This window comes from Physella acuta, unplaced genomic scaffold (genome assembly GCF_028476545.2).
Source record: "Physella acuta isolate Inbredline_101_S28 unplaced genomic scaffold, ASM2847654v3 ptg000065l, whole genome shotgun sequence".
In the NCBI taxonomy this organism is placed as follows: domain Eukaryota; kingdom Metazoa; phylum Mollusca; class Gastropoda; family Physidae; genus Physella; species Physella acuta.
The window spans coordinates 544,246-561,653 of NW_026731585.1; the positions used below are offsets into that span (position 1 = coordinate 544,246).

General features: G+C 34.9%; 2 protein-coding genes across 2 annotated transcripts; both read right to left on the reverse strand.

Moving 5' to 3' along the window:
- Nucleotides 1-1,423: 1,423 nt before the first annotated feature.
- Nucleotides 1,424-8,208, reverse strand: LOC131951414 (uncharacterized). The gene is made up of 3 exons (XM_059313822.1): nt 8,150-8,208; nt 2,706-3,038; nt 1,424-1,888 (listed from the first exon to the last, which is right to left on the reverse strand). Exons 2-3 carry the CDS (start codon nt 3,000-3,002, stop codon nt 1,475-1,477), a joined length of 711 nt encoding a protein of 236 aa, XP_059169805.1. The 5' UTR covers nt 3,003-3,038; nt 8,150-8,208; the 3' UTR covers nt 1,424-1,474.
- Nucleotides 8,209-13,587: 5,379 nt separating this feature from the next.
- On the reverse strand, nt 13,588-16,039 carry LOC131951508 (tumor necrosis factor receptor superfamily member 10C-like). The gene is made up of 3 exons (XM_059313901.1): nt 15,957-16,039; nt 14,528-14,876; nt 13,588-14,052 (listed from the first exon to the last, which is right to left on the reverse strand). The coding sequence occupies exons 2-3, from the start codon at nt 14,855-14,857 to the stop codon at nt 13,615-13,617; spliced, it is 768 nt and encodes a 255-aa protein (XP_059169884.1). The 5' UTR covers nt 14,858-14,876; nt 15,957-16,039; the 3' UTR covers nt 13,588-13,614.
- Nucleotides 16,040-17,408: the final 1,369 nt, after the last annotated feature.

The following is a 17,408-nucleotide window of genomic DNA, read 5'->3' on the forward strand; positions in this document are numbered from 1 at the left end:
TCATCAAATCTTAGATGCCCAGGTGAACACATGCCCAGGTGTACCACATGCCCAGGTGTACCACATGCCCAGGTGTACTACATGCCCAGGTGTACCACATGCCCAGGTGAACCACATGCCCAGGTGAACCACATGCCCAGGTGAACCACATGCCCAGGTGAACCACATGCCCAGGTGTACCACATGCCCAGGTGAACCACATGCCCAGGTGTACCACATGCCCAGGTGTACCACATGCCGAGGTGTACCACATGCCCAGGTGTACTACATGCCCAGGTGAACCACATGCCCAGGTGAACCACATGCCCAGGTGTACCACATGCCCAGGTGTACTACATGCCCAGGTGAACCACATGCCCAGCAAACAGTAACATTAATGAGATGGAAATGTTAGGTTCAACTCCAAACTGTTAGAACTAGTCAAACAGACCTCTAGTTGTTAAGTATTAGTCCAGCTAATCTCCAAGTAATCTAAACTTCTAAAAAAAAACTAATATAGATAATCCCCCCCCCCTCCTTCCAGACACACACAACAAGAAACTGGCATTACTGAAAACTAGATGGACTCACCAAACTAATATTCAAACTGACATTACTGAAAACTAAATGGACTCACCAAACTAATATTCAAACTGGCATCACTGAAAGCCAAATGGACTCACCAAACTAATATTCAAACTGGCATTACTGAAAACTAGATGGACTCACCAAACTAATATTCAAACTGGCATTACTGGAAACTAGATGGACTCACCAAACTAATATTCAAACTGGCATCACTGAAAGCCAAATGGATTCACCAAACTAATATTGTTGACTGATATACAGTGTTTCTTCCCAGAAGAGTCTACCCCCCCCCCCCCCCGAACGAAATGGAATTCATATAGAAAATATATACTTCTAACAGTGAGTCGTCATCCCCCCCCCTGGAAATTTTATTTCTCCCCCCCCCCCCCTCCGGAGAAAAAAGTCTGGAAGAAACAATGCTGATAATGATATAAGAAACTGTTAATGGTCATGAACTTCAATGTATTTTAATCCCTTAAATGAGAACATTGATCAAATTATGCATTAATACTGATTTTATTTTTCTATTGTAGTATCCTACCACAAACTATGACGTTGTCGAAATAGTCCGACATGTAACTACATGTATAAATTACACGTACAATAATGATTGTCACACAACACGCTGAATAGTTTTATGAAAGTCAAGGTACCGCAGGACTAGAAAACCAGATGCATTAATTACCCTCCAATTCATAAAACTTAAACATTTTCAAAAATTACCTCAACAAAAACATTTCTATTTTGCTGCCTAAATTTCTATACCTGGACTTTGGGAAGTCCAAAATTACTGATTAAAAAACCCTAACCATTTCATTTCTATAATGCACTATGTATGAACAGAGAGGGGTATTAAATAAATAGAAAGAAACCTACAGTTGAGCAAAGTTGTATACATAAACAATTATTAAAAAAATGACAAATTGTAAACTTTCAAATAAAAGATCAAAGAAAAGATAACCAGTGCAGTTGCCTGAGGTTGACGAGCAGCATTCTCATTGTTGGAGTGATCTTTTTTATGTGACAAATTCTCCTTCTGTGTAGTAGTACTCACTTCCCTGTGTGATCCTGACTGGCTCTCCGCACATGTTCCATTTCCATCAACAAAATCACTGTCTTGTTTACAGCATATTGTGTCTCTATAGCCGTCACAGGTTTGTTTCTCAAAATTCAAGTAAAGATTTACACTCACCCCACATAGGCTGCAGGGGACACAATCAAAGTAACACTTTCCATCATAACGTTTCTTACGGTACATCCTCCCTTTGCAGTACACCTCTGAATCCCTTGTAGCATTGCAAGGATTCTTGAGATATTCATTCTAAATAGAAAAAATTTAATCAATAAATTATTACTACTTTGTGAGATTTAAAAATCATAGAATAAATATAGAATATGATAATATAAATATGATAATTTATTTATCCTCTGCATTTAGTTTAGACAAGCCAAGCTCACTTAGTATGCTGCAATTGTGTTCTAAGTTATAACAAGATGCCTCAATGTTGCTCTAATTATCATACAATGCCTTTAACAAATAGGCCTACTTTTATTACTGGTTTAGTTTAGGTAGTATCATTGTTTTTTTTTAATTAGGTAGTATCATTGTTTTTTTAATTAGGTAGTACATTTGTTTTTTTAATAAGGTAGTATCATTGTTTTTTAATAAGGTAGTATCATTGTTTTTTAATAAGGTAGTATCATTGTTTTTGTTTAGACAGTATTATACTTGTTTAGGTTGTATTATACTTTTTGTTTAGGTCATATACTTGTTTAGGTCATATCATACTTTTTCTTTAGGTCGTATCATACTTGTTGTTTAGGTCATACTTGTAACTTGTTTAGGTCGTATCATACTTGTAATTTGTTAAGGTAGTATAATACTTGTTAAGGTCAAGGGCTTTTATGTTCCACTCCTCAACAGGAGGGAAGGTGGTGGTAGAGCAGTGTGGTTTTGGTCAGGATGCCCTAGTTTATGGACAATCCTTGACCCACTTTACAGCAGGATACTTTACGCCCAATTCTAAAACATAAATCATAGTATTTCATTCAGAAAACAGGTCAACTCTACTTCATTTATTCTATGAACCAACAAAGCTTGAATGGGAACCATGCACAATACATCTAGCAGTACTCACAACAGGATCAATAGCGTAGCATTGTTCGCAGTGAGAATGTTTTCCTTCCCGAGCCATCGCTTCTGTCATAAAGTGTCCAGGTTTGCAAGGCTCACACACGCCAGTGGTCCCGTGCCAAAATTGTCCAGCAGGACAAAAAATTTTATCTCCCGAAGATACGGCGTACAGTATACGTGGCTTAGGTAAGGGTCTTGAGGGCACGTCTGGATCACAATCTCCTTCTTCTGAACTCTGGGCTCCAGCTAATGATGCGCAGCACACAACTGACAAAACTATAGCACTGAAAATTTGATGCATTGTTGACTTTCAATTCTTTGAGACAGCACCAGTTACCTGCAAAGAGATAAGACCATCCCATGTTACAAGATTAGACTTAACGAGCCGACCCGCGGTGTATCATACGCCGGTATTTAGTTGTTGTTTTTTCTACTTTTCAGTAATTTATAATTTGTGAATTCGACAGTACCAATGCTGCCACTGAAAATATTTGCTTAAAAACACTAAACCCCGTTTCCCCCTCCCCACGTGAAAGCAGCCTCCTCTTACTTACCTCCTCTAAGTTTAAAATCGTTTCAAACTAATTTTCTGCCCCTAATAGCCGTCACCAAACCCGTCTCTATGATTGTAAAATTTAAACAGTGTGAACCACAGCTCACCAGACCATGTGAGGGGGTGGGGGATGTGGGGGGGGGGGAGTTTGGTAGCGATAGAGAGGAAGAGAGGGGACTGTAAGGCGCGCTTTGCAGCTTATTTTCTAACGGCTCCCAGAAGAGAATTATATATATAGATTATGACTTCCATACAATACATTTTATTTACATATTTTTCTAACCAAATGAAAATGACGTATCAAACTAGTTGGACTCTCAGAGAAGATTTGAACTATTTTTGCAGTCTTATTAGTAAATTATTAGCAGTAATTATAAAAGCTTCATAAGTTACATTTTCTATCGATTTAAAAAAAATTTAATGCACTTTTAAAAAAAGTTTTTATTAATGTCAAGTAGCCTACAGGGGTCGGCATGGTCGAGTCGGTAAAGCTCAAGGCTGCTAAACTGAAAAGCCTCGAGTTCGAGCGCTCTGGCAGATGAGGCTCATTAGCTGGGGACAGCTACTCTTCTAGGAGAGAACTCCAAAATCAAACAACTGCTGCTTAGTTGTCTGATGTTTGTGAATCGCGACATACCATAACTAGCATAAAAATGTGTCCAAATTTCAAAACAACTATATACTATATTTATATAGATCTACCTCAAATTCACTTTTTTTTTTATTCAGTGTCAGTTGAGTATAGTATTAGTATAATGAATAATTGTGAATGAGAGAAATTCAGCACAAATAATTTTTTACTAATTTTACACGCTTGGAACATAATTCTGGCGTCCGTTAAGGGCTTAAAAATGTGAAATAATTACTCTCGCTAGTGTTGGCCAATTTTACATACCTACAGCGATAGAATAGATTACCCATTTTGTAACTTTCAAAACATAGATCTAAATCTATCTAAATCCTCCTAAAAATGTGAAATAATTTTAAAAATTTAACTCTTTAAGATCGTAACGACACTCCCAGCTGTCGGTATGCCGGCCTGCCATACTGTAACGACGCTCCCAGAGTTCGATAAAATTTTCTCTATTTAATTCATTGTTTTTCGAAATCCAAGTTTTTAATTGTATGTCTAGGTCATGATAACGCCAGAGCAGCCATTTTTCGTTGTATTTACTTCTTGTAGTTTTCTCGTTAGGTTGAATTTGTATTTTATAGAATTTTTTTTGTAAACAACTCAAAAAATAGCATTTGTTAACACTGCGGAATGCCATTCAGCGACCGCGTCTATATATTTACACCGCCGCTTTATAAAATTAACCAAAACTAGAAAAATGAATGTACTTTCGCTTTCTATGACAAAGAACTAAGAACTCATGAAAAGAATTCTTATTATTAATTTTCCCGACAGAGGCGTAATTTTCGGACAAAAAAATCAACTCTTTATTTTTTCTTCTTTAAAACTAAGTAATTATCTTTCTTCAATAAATAAATAATTCCTTAAAATTTATATCAGTGTGTAGGGTATTCAATTAGGATTAATTTTTATCAATAATGTGTGGGGTTCAAATTAACGGGTAAAAAGTTATGGGTCATTTAGCCGCAGGGGTACTGAAAAAAAATAAGTGAAAAAAAATAATTCCGGTCAAACGTGAAAATAAGTACGGCTTACGGGCTTAAAGAGTTAAACTTAAAGTTCAACTTAAAGAGTCACCGTTTTGTACATTACTTAATTAATACATTACTTACAATACTTATTGTGGTAAAACTCCATTTTAGCGTATTTTATTCTACGCTTGTCGTTCACCTCCAGTTGAGCGTATTTTATTATAATAACCGAAACACACGAAAACATTAGGAAAACACGATTGATTTATTTCATTTGTATTGTATTTTTGTTTTCACAAATGAATAAAATGAATGTTTTAAAAACACGACTTATTTATTTGTATTGTATTTTTGTTTTAACAAATGAATAAAAACAACAAAGAGACTGACTGAAAAGCTTTGTTTGTTGGTTACAAAAATAGAGATGCACACTTTGTACAAATAAGTGTTCCAATGTCAACTAAACTGAATAAAAGTATTAAAATGCATAATAATGCTGCCGAAAGTGGGGCGGGGGTAGGGGTGGTGGAATTTGGTGAGGGAAAGTGTGACAACTCACGTTGTCATTTAACAAAAAATAATGTTAGGGGTCGTCCATAAATGACGTCACACTCGTAGGGGGGAGGAGGGGTCCGTAATTTTGTGACGGTGTGTGATGAGGGGAGGGGGGGGAGGGTTCAGATGGTGCTAAGTCATTCTAGGGGGTGGGGGTCTTGCTTTTTGTGACGGAGGGGAGTGGGGAGATAAAAATTGTCCAAAAAGCGTGACGTCATTATTGGATGACCCCTTAAACTTAAACACTGATTTCATACGTCACACCTCAGCCTACAACCCCCCCTCCCTCAAAATTTATGTTGAATTTTTCTTAAAACATCGATATTTTTTTCCAAAATCTTGTCAGAACTCTGTCAACATAGAGTATTTTGATCAATTCGTATTACAATTTATTAAAACCGTTTTCTAAAACGCGAAATAACGGCTAAAACTCGTTTTTCTAGTAATGCTTTTTTATAATTAAAAAAAGTGACGTCACACAATCTGAAACCCCACCCCCTCCCCCTCATCACACACCATCACAAAATTGCGGACCCCCTCTCCCTTACGAGTGTGACGTCATTTATGGACGACCCCACATCAATTTTTTTTAAAAGTCAGAAATTTACTCATACAAAAAATCATACTTGATACATATATCAAAATATTGGGAAGGATGGTAGATTTACTATGAATTTAAATAACATACAAACTATAGATCTAGTAAAAATATTTTTTTCAGTTTTGGCAAAATTTTCAAATTAAAAAACACAGAGTTTGTACATTTATTGCATAAATACAAAAACATAATACAGAATAATTAACAGTGTATCAGTTTCACCATGAGACAAATGCCTTTAAAAAAATACAATACAAATAAACAAGTCATGTTTTTTAAATATTCATTTTATTCATTTGTTAAAACAAAAATACAATACAAATAAATAAATCGTGTTTTCCTAATGTTTCGGTGTGTTTTGGTTATTATAATAAAATACGCTCAACTGGAGCCTGTCTGGAGGTAAACGACAAGCGAAGAATAAAATAATAAAAATATGGCTAAAATGGAGTTTTACTCTTGCCTTATTGTTATTACATTACTTGGGTAAAACTCCATTTCAGCGTATTTTATTCTCCGTTGCTTGTTCACCTCCAGTTGAGCGTATTTTATTATAACAACCGAAACACGCCAAAACATTAGGAAAACACGATTTATTTTTTTGTATTGTATTTTTGTTTTAGCAAATGAATAAAAATGAATATTTAAAAAACACGACTTGTTTATTTGTATTGTACTTTTTAAAAAAGGCATTTGTCTCATGGTGAAACTGATACACTGTTAATCATTCTGTTTTATATTTTTGTATTTATGCAATAAATGTACCAACTCTGTGTTTTTTAATTTGACAGTTTTGCTAAAACTGAAAAAAATATTTTACTATAGAGTTGTATGTTATTTAAATTCATAGTAAATCTACCATCCTTCCTTTTTTTGTATGAGTAAATTTCTGACTTTAAAAAAAAAAAATTGATGAGGGGTCGTCCATAAATGACGTCACACTCGTAAGGGAGAGGGGGGTCAGCAATTTTGTGACGGTGTGTGATGAGGGGGAGGGGGTGGGGGTTTCAGATGGTGTGACGTCCCTTTTTTGCATTATAAAAAAGCAATGTTAGAAAAACAAGATTTAGCCGTTATTTCGCGTTTTAGAAAACGGTTTTTATAAATTGTAATATGAATTGATCAAAATACTCTATGTTGACAGAGTTCTGACAAGATTTTGGAAAAATTATCGATGTTTTAAGAAAAATTCAACAGAAATTTTGAGGGGGGGGGGGGGGGTTGTCGGCTGAGGTGTGACGTCATTTTAGGGGGAAGTCTGACTTTTTGTGACGACGTGTAACGGAGGGGAGGGGGGAGGTAAAACTCGTAAAAAAAGCGTGTCGTCACAAAAAGCAAGACCCCCCCCTACGAGTGTGACGTCATTTATGGACGACCTCTAACATTTTTTTTTTAAATGACAACGTGAGTTGTCACACTTTCTCTAACACTCCAAGCAATCCCTCACCAAATTCCACCCCCCCCCCCCTCGGCCCACTTTCGGCAGCATCATTGTGCCTTTTAATTTTTAATACTTTTATTCAGTTTAGTTGAAATTGGAACACTTAATTGTACAAAGTGTGCATCTCTATTTTTGTAACCAGCAAACAAATCACTTCAGTCAGTCTCTTTGTTGTTTTTTATTCATTTATTAAAACAAAAATACAATACAAATAAATAAGTCGTCTTTTTTAAACATTCATTTTATTCATTTGTGAAAACAGAAATACAATACAAAAAATAAATCGTGTTTTTCTAATGTTTTGGTGTGTTTCGGTTATTATAATAAAATACGCTCAACTGGAGGTAAACAAGCAACGGAGAATAAATTACGCTAAAATGGAGGTTTACCCATTACTTGACTTAGGCCAGTTAGGCCCTCAGACTTAGGCCTACTAGAATCTAGATCTAGAAATCTAGATCTAGATATCTAGATCTATATTCTAGATCTAGAATCTAGATTTAGATCTAGTAGATCTAGTGATTAGGATTAGACCTAGAGTGACAGAGTCTACCTTAATTAATTATTAATTAATTAGATCTAATTATTAATGACAATATGAATATTTTAGGCCTAAGGTAAATCGAGATGTAGAATGTAGATTCTAGATCTAGATCAAGATTCAGAATAAGTTATCATCACTGTAACCTTACTCACCTACTGCCGTACTGTAATGGTAGATCTAGAACCTAGATCTAGATCTAGATCTAGATCTAGATTTAGAGTTCTCTTTTTCCAGGAAATCGCTCGGTCTAACCAGCCTCTCGTAGCAAAGAGTTACAAAAACGAAAGCGCACTAAACACTTCTACTGATTGGCCTAATTAATACCACGTTTACACTTGCGACATGTATACTATACATTTCTAGAAAAAAAAACTCCGCTATAGGGTCTAAGATCACTAGAGGACAGTGTTTCTTCCAGACTTTTTCTCCGGGGGGGGGGGGGGGGGCACTTGAAATTTTCGGGAGGGGGGGGGGGCGGTAGACTTTCTTCGGGAGGGGGGGGGGGGACTGACACTGTTAAAAGTACATATTTTCTATATAAATTATATAAATTTCATTTCGTTCGGGGGGGGGGGGGGGAGGTAGAATTTTTTCGGGGGGGGGGGGGGGCTGGAAGAAACTCTGCTAGAGGAGAATCTGTGCAGTTTTTACGAACAGTAAGGTCAATAAAAGGGCGGCTAATCAAACAAAGTAAATAGTCAACAGGTATAACAGCAACTTTTGCAGATGTTCATGCTTTTAAGCAAACGTAACAGTGTTTCTTTTTCTCCCGGGGGGGGGGGGGGCATTGGTAAAAGTACATATTGCCTAAAGACTTTCTTCGCCCCCCCCCCTCCCATGAAGAGATGCTTGGAAGAAACGTTGCCACAGAAACAGTAGATTTTTACCTCTGTCTGATAGTTTCTGCGTCACAATATGTCGCAAATACCCGTCACGCTTTTGATTACAGATCCATTAACATTACAGTGTTCTTAAATGGGGTTTGTTTTCTAAAATATTGAAATCATTGAGCTGGGTGAAAATTACGTATATTGATACATTTACATAACGATTTACAAAATGATAAATGACCTAGCATTAAAAATATTATTAAAAATAATTTTTAAAAAGTCTGGCGTCACGCTTTCTGAACCTGTCTCCTCTCCATTGTCATATATCGCCACCCCCCCCTCCCAGTGGCGTAGCTAGGGGAGGGCGGGTGGGGCGGCCGCCCCGGGCGCCAACCGCTAAGGGGGCGTCAAAAAGGGTTGAAAAAAACTGATTTTAAGTAGGGGTGTTGAATTATATATACATTTGTACAACAATTGTGAGGCACCACAATAGAAACATTTAAGGATAGTGACTGGTTAAAAGCGCCACCTACCTTTCCAAGAGGGTGGGGGGGGGGGGGGGGTTCACTAACTTGAATAACAATATATAAATAAATAAATAAATAAATAAATAAATAAATAAATAAATAAATAAATAAATAAATAAATATATATATATATATATATATATATATATATATATATATATATATATATATATATATATATATATATATATATATATATATATATATATATATATATATATATATATATATATATATATATATATATATATATATATATGAGCGTGTGGGGCGCAAAATGGATGTTTCTACACGGGCGCCGGAATCGGTCGCTACGCTTCTGCCCCCCCCCCTATTATTTTGGCGTCATTTAAATAGAACCCCTAACTGTTAGCATGTTTACCCTAAACAGTTTACGGAAGCATTTTTTTCATGCAAAGCGAAGTAACTCTATTAAAATAATCGACCCAATAAGCCTAGTCTAGTTATATCCCCTTATAAAAAATGTAAACTCTCAGTTATCTTGTACATCTGTTATCTGTGCAGCCGTTTCCATTGTGTTTGTAGTTTTACTTCAAATTAGGAATACAATTCTACAGTGCCGCCAGACCCCGCAATGCCCACGCCGACCATAATCCATTTTTTTAGTTAAGAAATCTTAATTTTCTTTTATTTTTGACTTGATGGTTGTTTTGTTAAAAGAATACTGTAGCTGTGGTTAGATTATCTTATTCTATAGACACCATCCCACGCTCTTGTATAATTATTCTTTTTCCCTTTGCTTTAAACCAGGGGTCTCCAAACTACGGCCCGCGGGCCGAATGCGGCCCGCGATGTCCTCTCATCCGGCCCGCGGAGATCTTTTTGTCCACGGAAAAAACGTCTGTTGGTAATGGCTGAGGAACTTTGACCAGAAAAACCAAAGACATGTCAGGAACTAACTGGCCCCCAAACTGAAATTTGATAGTTAATGCGGCCCTCGGACTGAAAAGTTTGGAGACCCCTGCTTTAAACCATTGTGAAAGAAGGCAAACGTTTAAACCACTTCCATGACTTATTTCCCTTTTTTAAATAGTCAAACAAGAGTGCTCATAAGCTCCTTTTAATAGATTTTGTACTAAACATTTAAATAGCAATTACTTCTCTTAATTTTTTTAAATACATACTAAAGGATGACATAGTATAAAAAGGAAATGTATTTAAAATTAATAATATAAATACGAAAAGACATAAAAATAAACATAACACGAGAAGCCATTACATATAAAGCTTTGATATTTCAGATTTTTTTGACCGTATCGAAGTTAAGAAAATTTACGGCCGAAATCAAATAAAACAGCTTTTCAAAAACACTAAAGCACTCACATGTCCTGCGTGATTGTTTTTTATAGGCCATTGGATCGTGTCATGTGTCCATTTATTCTGAGTTTCTTTCCCTTGACGATGCTTTGCATGTTCTCATTTGGCTTTTCTTTAACGGATCTTAATGAGTCGAGTATGAGATTCCTAGAGGTCTACTGGCACGTTCTTGTATAGCTTTTGACAGCATTGTCAGTTTAGAAACTTGAAGCACACATTTATACGTGGAAAAAAGTATAATAAGCAGTAGCTAATTGAACTATTCTAACAAATTTTATTTTCCATATAAAGCAACAGATAAGCACAGGATATAGAGCTATACAATTAAAAAGGATTTGAAAGTGTTAAACCACACTTAACCTAACCACTTCTTACACAACCATATCTTACACAACCATATCTTACACAACCATATCTTACACTACCATTTCTTACACTACCATTTCTTACACAACCACGCCTAACACAACCACATCTAGCACAACCACATCTTACACAACCACATCTTACACAACCACATCTTACACAACCACATCTTACACAACCACATCTTACACAACCGCGCCTAACACAACCCCTATCCAGCACAACCACAGGTAAGCCTACCAGTCTCAAGATAAATGATCGATGCAATACAACACGATCGTTAGTTATTGATATTATCTGCTAAATGATAATGGACAGTACAAGATTTTAAATTATCACACAATAGCTATTTAATAGGTAAGACAAAATTAAAAGTTGCTATGACGTAACACACATTTCTCTAACCATACAACAACAGTTGTTTCAAAACGTACAAAAAAGTTGTTTCGAAACATAAAAATATACCATGGTAGTATAATAATCTTTTCAAAATGCAAGCAAAGAAAAATATTGAAATATTGGAATATAAAACTAATGCCTCAAAGGTATTTCAATACATCTTCGATACGCTAACCAGCGTTAAGTTAATATAGAATTAGATCGAAATTTACCAGTAACAGAAAATTGCACACACTGTGTGATATAGAAATAATACTTGTCTCGAACACAGAAGTAAAACCCACCCTAAAGTCCCGACTAGAATTTAACCCATTCTCTAACTACATTCTTTAAAGAACGAATAACACTATTTTTAACCCATTCTCTAACTCATTCTTTAAAAAAACGAATCATACTTTTAAAATCCTTATTCTAACTACATTCTTTGAAAAAACGAATTATACTTTTTAAATCCATACTCTAACTACATTCTTTAACAAATGAATCACAAAAAAAAAAATTGAGCTCAGAAATTATGCAGCCTCTAAAATCATTTGGCATATATTATGTTTTATAAAACACAAGGATGACATTAATTTTAATTACGAGCCTAATAAATGAGCAACAAAGCGCTAAACATGTACACTAACAAATAAAATACAATGGCATTTTGTTTTCGATCAATGTTTTAAGCACATGCAATACAATTCATATCTGAATATCAAAAGGTGCACTGCTAAAAGTGAAGCGGAAACGTTCAAAAACTGGGCTGAATAAATTCATCTTAAATCAATAAGCACCGATTATGTAAATCTTTCTTAGCGTACCCATGGAAAGCAACTTTATTTGAGGTAAATATGTGTACATTTATAATATAAAAGTAAAAAAAAATAAGTATCAAAATGCAATATTTTCTATAAAACCTAAACTCACTATAATTTTAAGAAACCTAATAAATTGAATTTTCATTAAAGGATTTGTTAACAGAATCCGCAAGATTTTTTCCGAACTTGTTCTAAACATAAATAGCAAACCTTCCTAGTAAAATTGATAGAAATCAATTCATTGGAACATTTTTAAAATTGTATTCGATACTTCTTACCATAAACTAACGGCCTTTTAAAAACAATGATATAGATTAAAATAAGCATTAAAAAATTCATTCCTCAATTTATATTGCTGTTTTTTTATATTTTTAAAATGTAGGCATATATGATGTAGCGTATCTCAATTTCATAGATTAATTAATCTGGCTCTGAAGTAAAATCTTACAATTTAATTTAAGTTATGTTTGTTTTAATTTTTTCAATTATATTGATTTTGTTCTTTGAAATTGCTGAAAAATAATAACGCAAAATATTAATTAGATTAACAGAGTGGTACCGTTTTCATATAACATGGAATGCTTATAAATTATCATTGTTTTTGCTGAAAAAATAAAACTATCCAACTATCTAAACAATAAAACTATCCATTTATCTTACTAATAAAACTATCCAAATATCTTAAGAAAAGAGCTGTTTTATTTTATTTTATCAATAAAGCTATCAATTTATCTTAAAAAAAAAACTTTACATTAACAATAAAACTATCCATGTATCTAAACAATACATTTATCCATTTATCTTAACAATAAAAATATCCGTCTATATAAAGAATAAAACTATCCATTTATCTTAACAATAAAACTACCCATTTATCTTAACAATAAAACTATTCATTTATCTTAACAATAAAACTGTTCATTTATCTTAACAATAAAACTGTTCATTTATCTTAACAATAAAACTTCCCATTTATCTTAACAATAAAACTGTTCATTTATCTTAACAATAAAACTGTTCATTCATCTTAACAATAAAACTACCCATTTATCTTAACAATAAAACTGTTCATTTATCTTAAAATTAAAACTACCCGTGTATCTTAAAAATAAAACTATCACATACACTCGTGTGATTTCTATATTTGAGATCATAAAAACGAATGTTTATTTTTTAAGTCACGTATGTTAAAATTTAGTTGATGATAATAAAATTTGCATGCAGGATTTATTTATATCAGTGTATAAATATTAAACATACATTTTGAATAAGCTAGATATTACACAACCAACTGATCTCCTTATAGGTCTGTCCAGCAGAACCTATTCTAGTGCCAGCGAATGTACACGACACATCAAATATGATGTAAAGATGTGAATACAATAAGAAAGCCTACTATACATGCAGAGGCTTTTGGTGCCGAAACTTCATTTTTTGGCGTTTCTTTAGCTGCCCCTTTAGGAGGTTCAGTGATGGTGTTTCCTACATATAATAAAATATCAGGCAATTTAGTGATTTCTTCGTGAGTACTGTTGAGTGTTTGCTCCGCTCTGACACACGTCCCATCTTCCCCTATGACGTCATCTGCGTGTCGACAACACTTCACGTCTGTGTACCCGGCGCACGGTCGTGCCGGGTAGTTGAGGCCCAAACTTTCCCCAACGCCACACAGTGAGCAGGCCAGACACTCGAAGTAGCATTTACCGTCCTCAGTCTTGTGGCGGTAGAATCCGTCGGTACAGAGAATCTCCGCGTCCCGTGTGGAGTTACAGGGTGTCACCAGTCGTTCATTCTGGTGGGAAATGGGAAAACAGTGGTTTCACAACTGGTTCATTCTGATGGGAAATGGTAAAATTAAAGTGGTTTTACAACTCGTTCATTCTGATGGGAAATGGTCTAATAAACTTGCTTGAATTCTTTTACAACAAATCAGTAACCTCCAATCATAGTTAGAACAAATCAAGAACTTACAATCAGAGTTAGAACAAATCTAGAACTTACAATCAGAGTTAGAACAAATCTAGAACTTACAATCAGAGTTAGAACAAATCTAGAACTTACAATCAGAGTTAGAACAAATCTAAAACTTACAATCAGAGTTAGAACAAATCTAGAACTTACAATCAGAGTTAGAACAAATCAAGAACATACAATCAGAGTTAGAAAAAATCTAGAACTTACAATAACAGTTGGAGCAAATCTAGAACTTACAGAGTTAGAACAAATCAAGAACTTACAATCAGAGTTAGAACAAATCAAGAACTTACAATTGTGTCGAGCTGGTAACACTTTTCACATTCTGTGTGTTGACCACTCGCCGCCATCATGGCTGTCATGAAGTATCCCTCCCCACATGTCTGGCACTGTGATGTCACGGTGTCCAGAAACTCCCCCGCCGGGCACTTGACCGCGGTCGGGGTTAGAACTCGAAGTGTGACCTTCTTAGGCAGCGCCCTGGAGGGAACGTCCGGATCACAGGTGCCAAAGCTTTGGTCAGACTCGTGGTGGGGGGAGATTCCAGAAACAATGGCAGACAGCAAGTTGCAGCAGTGTAGGAAGAACAGTGCTGTTCCCAATTTTATAGATATGGTTGGCATTTTTGTTCCCCTTGCAAGACTGAAATCAGTATACACATTGATTGTATAGATTGATACAACCATATTTTGGTAATATAATCAGTTTTTAGATTAAATTAAGCTAATAAAAAAAAGAAACATCTAATAAATTGAAAATAATTTTAAATTAATAGTTGATAAGAAAAGTTAGTAACCTATTTAATTTAATTATATATATATATATATATATATATATATATATATATATATATATATATATATATATATATATATATATATATATATATATATATATATATATATATATATATATATATATATATATACAGGGGCGTAGCGAGAGGGGGGGGGGTCGGGGGGTGCCGACCGCACCGGCTGACACCATTTAGGGGGGTGAAACCAAGGCAAAAAAATAGCAAAATATATAGAGAAAAACTTGAGGGGGGTTGGCAAATCGAAAACTTGAAGGGGGGGTGCAAATCGAAAGTTTGAGGGGGGGGGGGGGGTGGAAATCGAAAATTTGAAAGTTTGTCCCCGGGAAGGGTCGCTACGCCTCTGGGGGTGACACCATTAAGTGCCGCACCGAGTGACACCCGACCTCGCTACGCCACTGTATATATATATATATATATATATATATATATATATATATATATATATATATATATATATATATATATATATATATGTATATATATTTATATATATATATATATATATATATATATATATATATATATATATATATATATATATATATATATATATATATATATATATATATAAAATTGTAGGCATATATATATATAACACATAGACACACGTATAACTAATGTATTAAAACATTGTCTTATGCCATCTATCTAGCTTGCTTATAAAAGGAAAACGTAGAACATTAACAACGAATATGGTTGAATTGTTTAGCAACGCAAGAAGGGAACTTTTTATAAAGAGTTATTAAAAATATTATTGGCTGACTGTAAAAATATTCGTGACTGACTAAAACAATTTTCCACCATTAAACATAAACAAGAAACATATCAGTGACCCTTGACTAGATAGTAGATAACCATGTACTAAACAGGAATGGGTTGACGGTAGTTATACTTAGATTACTTACTTCTTACAGCTTGTTACTATAATGTCGTGTTTTAATCATTTAAAGCATATCAGGGTCCACATGAATTTCGTTTTGAAAGTTGGTAATTTACCTGTTCTTTAAATGTAATAGGGAACATGAGCTTGAACTAAAAATAGTTAGCCCAAAATACCTGTAATTCCATGAAAGGCCTATTTATAATTATCGGTACTTCTTTTTCTCACAACTTGAAAATCCGTTTTGATGTTTTGATGTAACACGCCAATGATATTTTTACAGTTCGGGGGATAAGCTGTGACTACGGTTGTGGTTTGGCGTGGGGTGTTGTAATTAGTGTTATAGTGCGTGCAATGTTTTTATTAAATAAAAATTAAATAACGATTTAATTACACGGTAATGAAAATACTGGCCACACCTAAAATCATTAGGGGTCGTCCATAAATGACGTCACACTCGTAGGGGGGAGGGGGGTCCATAATTTTGTGACGGTGTGTGATGAGGGGGAGGGGGGGTTCAGATGGTGCGACGTCACACTTTTGCATTATAAAAAAGCAATGTTAGAAAACGAATTTTAAACATTATTTTGCGTTTTAGAGCACTTTTTAAATAGGAATTGATCAAAATACTCGATTTTGACAGAGTTAGACACGATTTTGGAAAAAATATCGATGTTTTAAGAAAAATTCAACTGCAATTTTGAGGGGGGTTGTAGACTGAGGTGTGACGTCATTTTAGGGAGGGGGTCTGACTTTTTGTGACGATGTGTGACGGAGGGGAGGGGGGAGGTAAAAATCGTCAAAAAAAGCGTGACGTCATTTATGAATGACCCCCTAGCCTTTCTATCAATTTTCTAATTTTATTTTTAGAGTTATCTGAAAAATACATATTTAAAATTGTTACATAACCTCTGCTCACTAACACACACGCTACTCTCAGTCTTATAGGTTAAACTACTCTACTAAGGTTCTACATTCAAATCTGTTTACACAGAAAATATGATCGTAATCAAAGCTGATTTCCCGAAAAGTTTGTAAGCAGGAAGTTATAATCTAGATCTAGGTACATCTAGGTATATCAAAAAATCTGAATATAAAGTTTTGTTATGATTAGCTGATCTGATTTTTTTTTTATTTCATTTTTTTTTATTTTTTTTCCTTTTTTTCTGGGGAGGGGGGGGGGAGGGAAGGGGGTGACATCACTGGTACCGCACCGGTCGACACCCAGCCTAGCGACGCCATTGGTTTTAATAATAGGCTTTCAAACGCATTAAAAAAAAGAGAAAATAAGGTAGGCCTGCAGTACCTCTACCTCACCTCTACTCATTACCTCTACCTAATACTCTTTTCCAGTTGGTGCCCAAGACATACAAGGCAGATGAAGTAGAGTACACCTGTTTCATTAACCTCAACATATGAGTGTGGTCAGCACTATGAACATCCCCTAACGTATGTCACGTACCTAGTAGAGTTTGGT

Bases quoted from the DNA above. Each gene is read 5' to 3' on its own strand.
- LOC131951414 (XM_059313822.1), bottom strand. From the start codon at position 3,002: ATGCATCAAATTTTCAGTGCTATAGTTTTGTCAGTTGTGTGCTGCGCA. The intron at 1,889-2,705 runs GTGAGTACTGCT...TTTTCTATTTAG, and splicing joins GCTACGCTATTGATCCTGTT to AATGAATATCTCAAGAATCC.
- LOC131951508 (XM_059313901.1), bottom strand. From the start codon at position 14,857: ATGCCAACCATATCTATAAAATTGGGAACAGCACTGTTCTTCCTACAC. The intron at 14,053-14,527 runs GTAAGTTCTTGA...ATTTCCCACCAG, and splicing joins GTTACCAGCTCGACACAATT to AATGAACGACTGGTGACACC.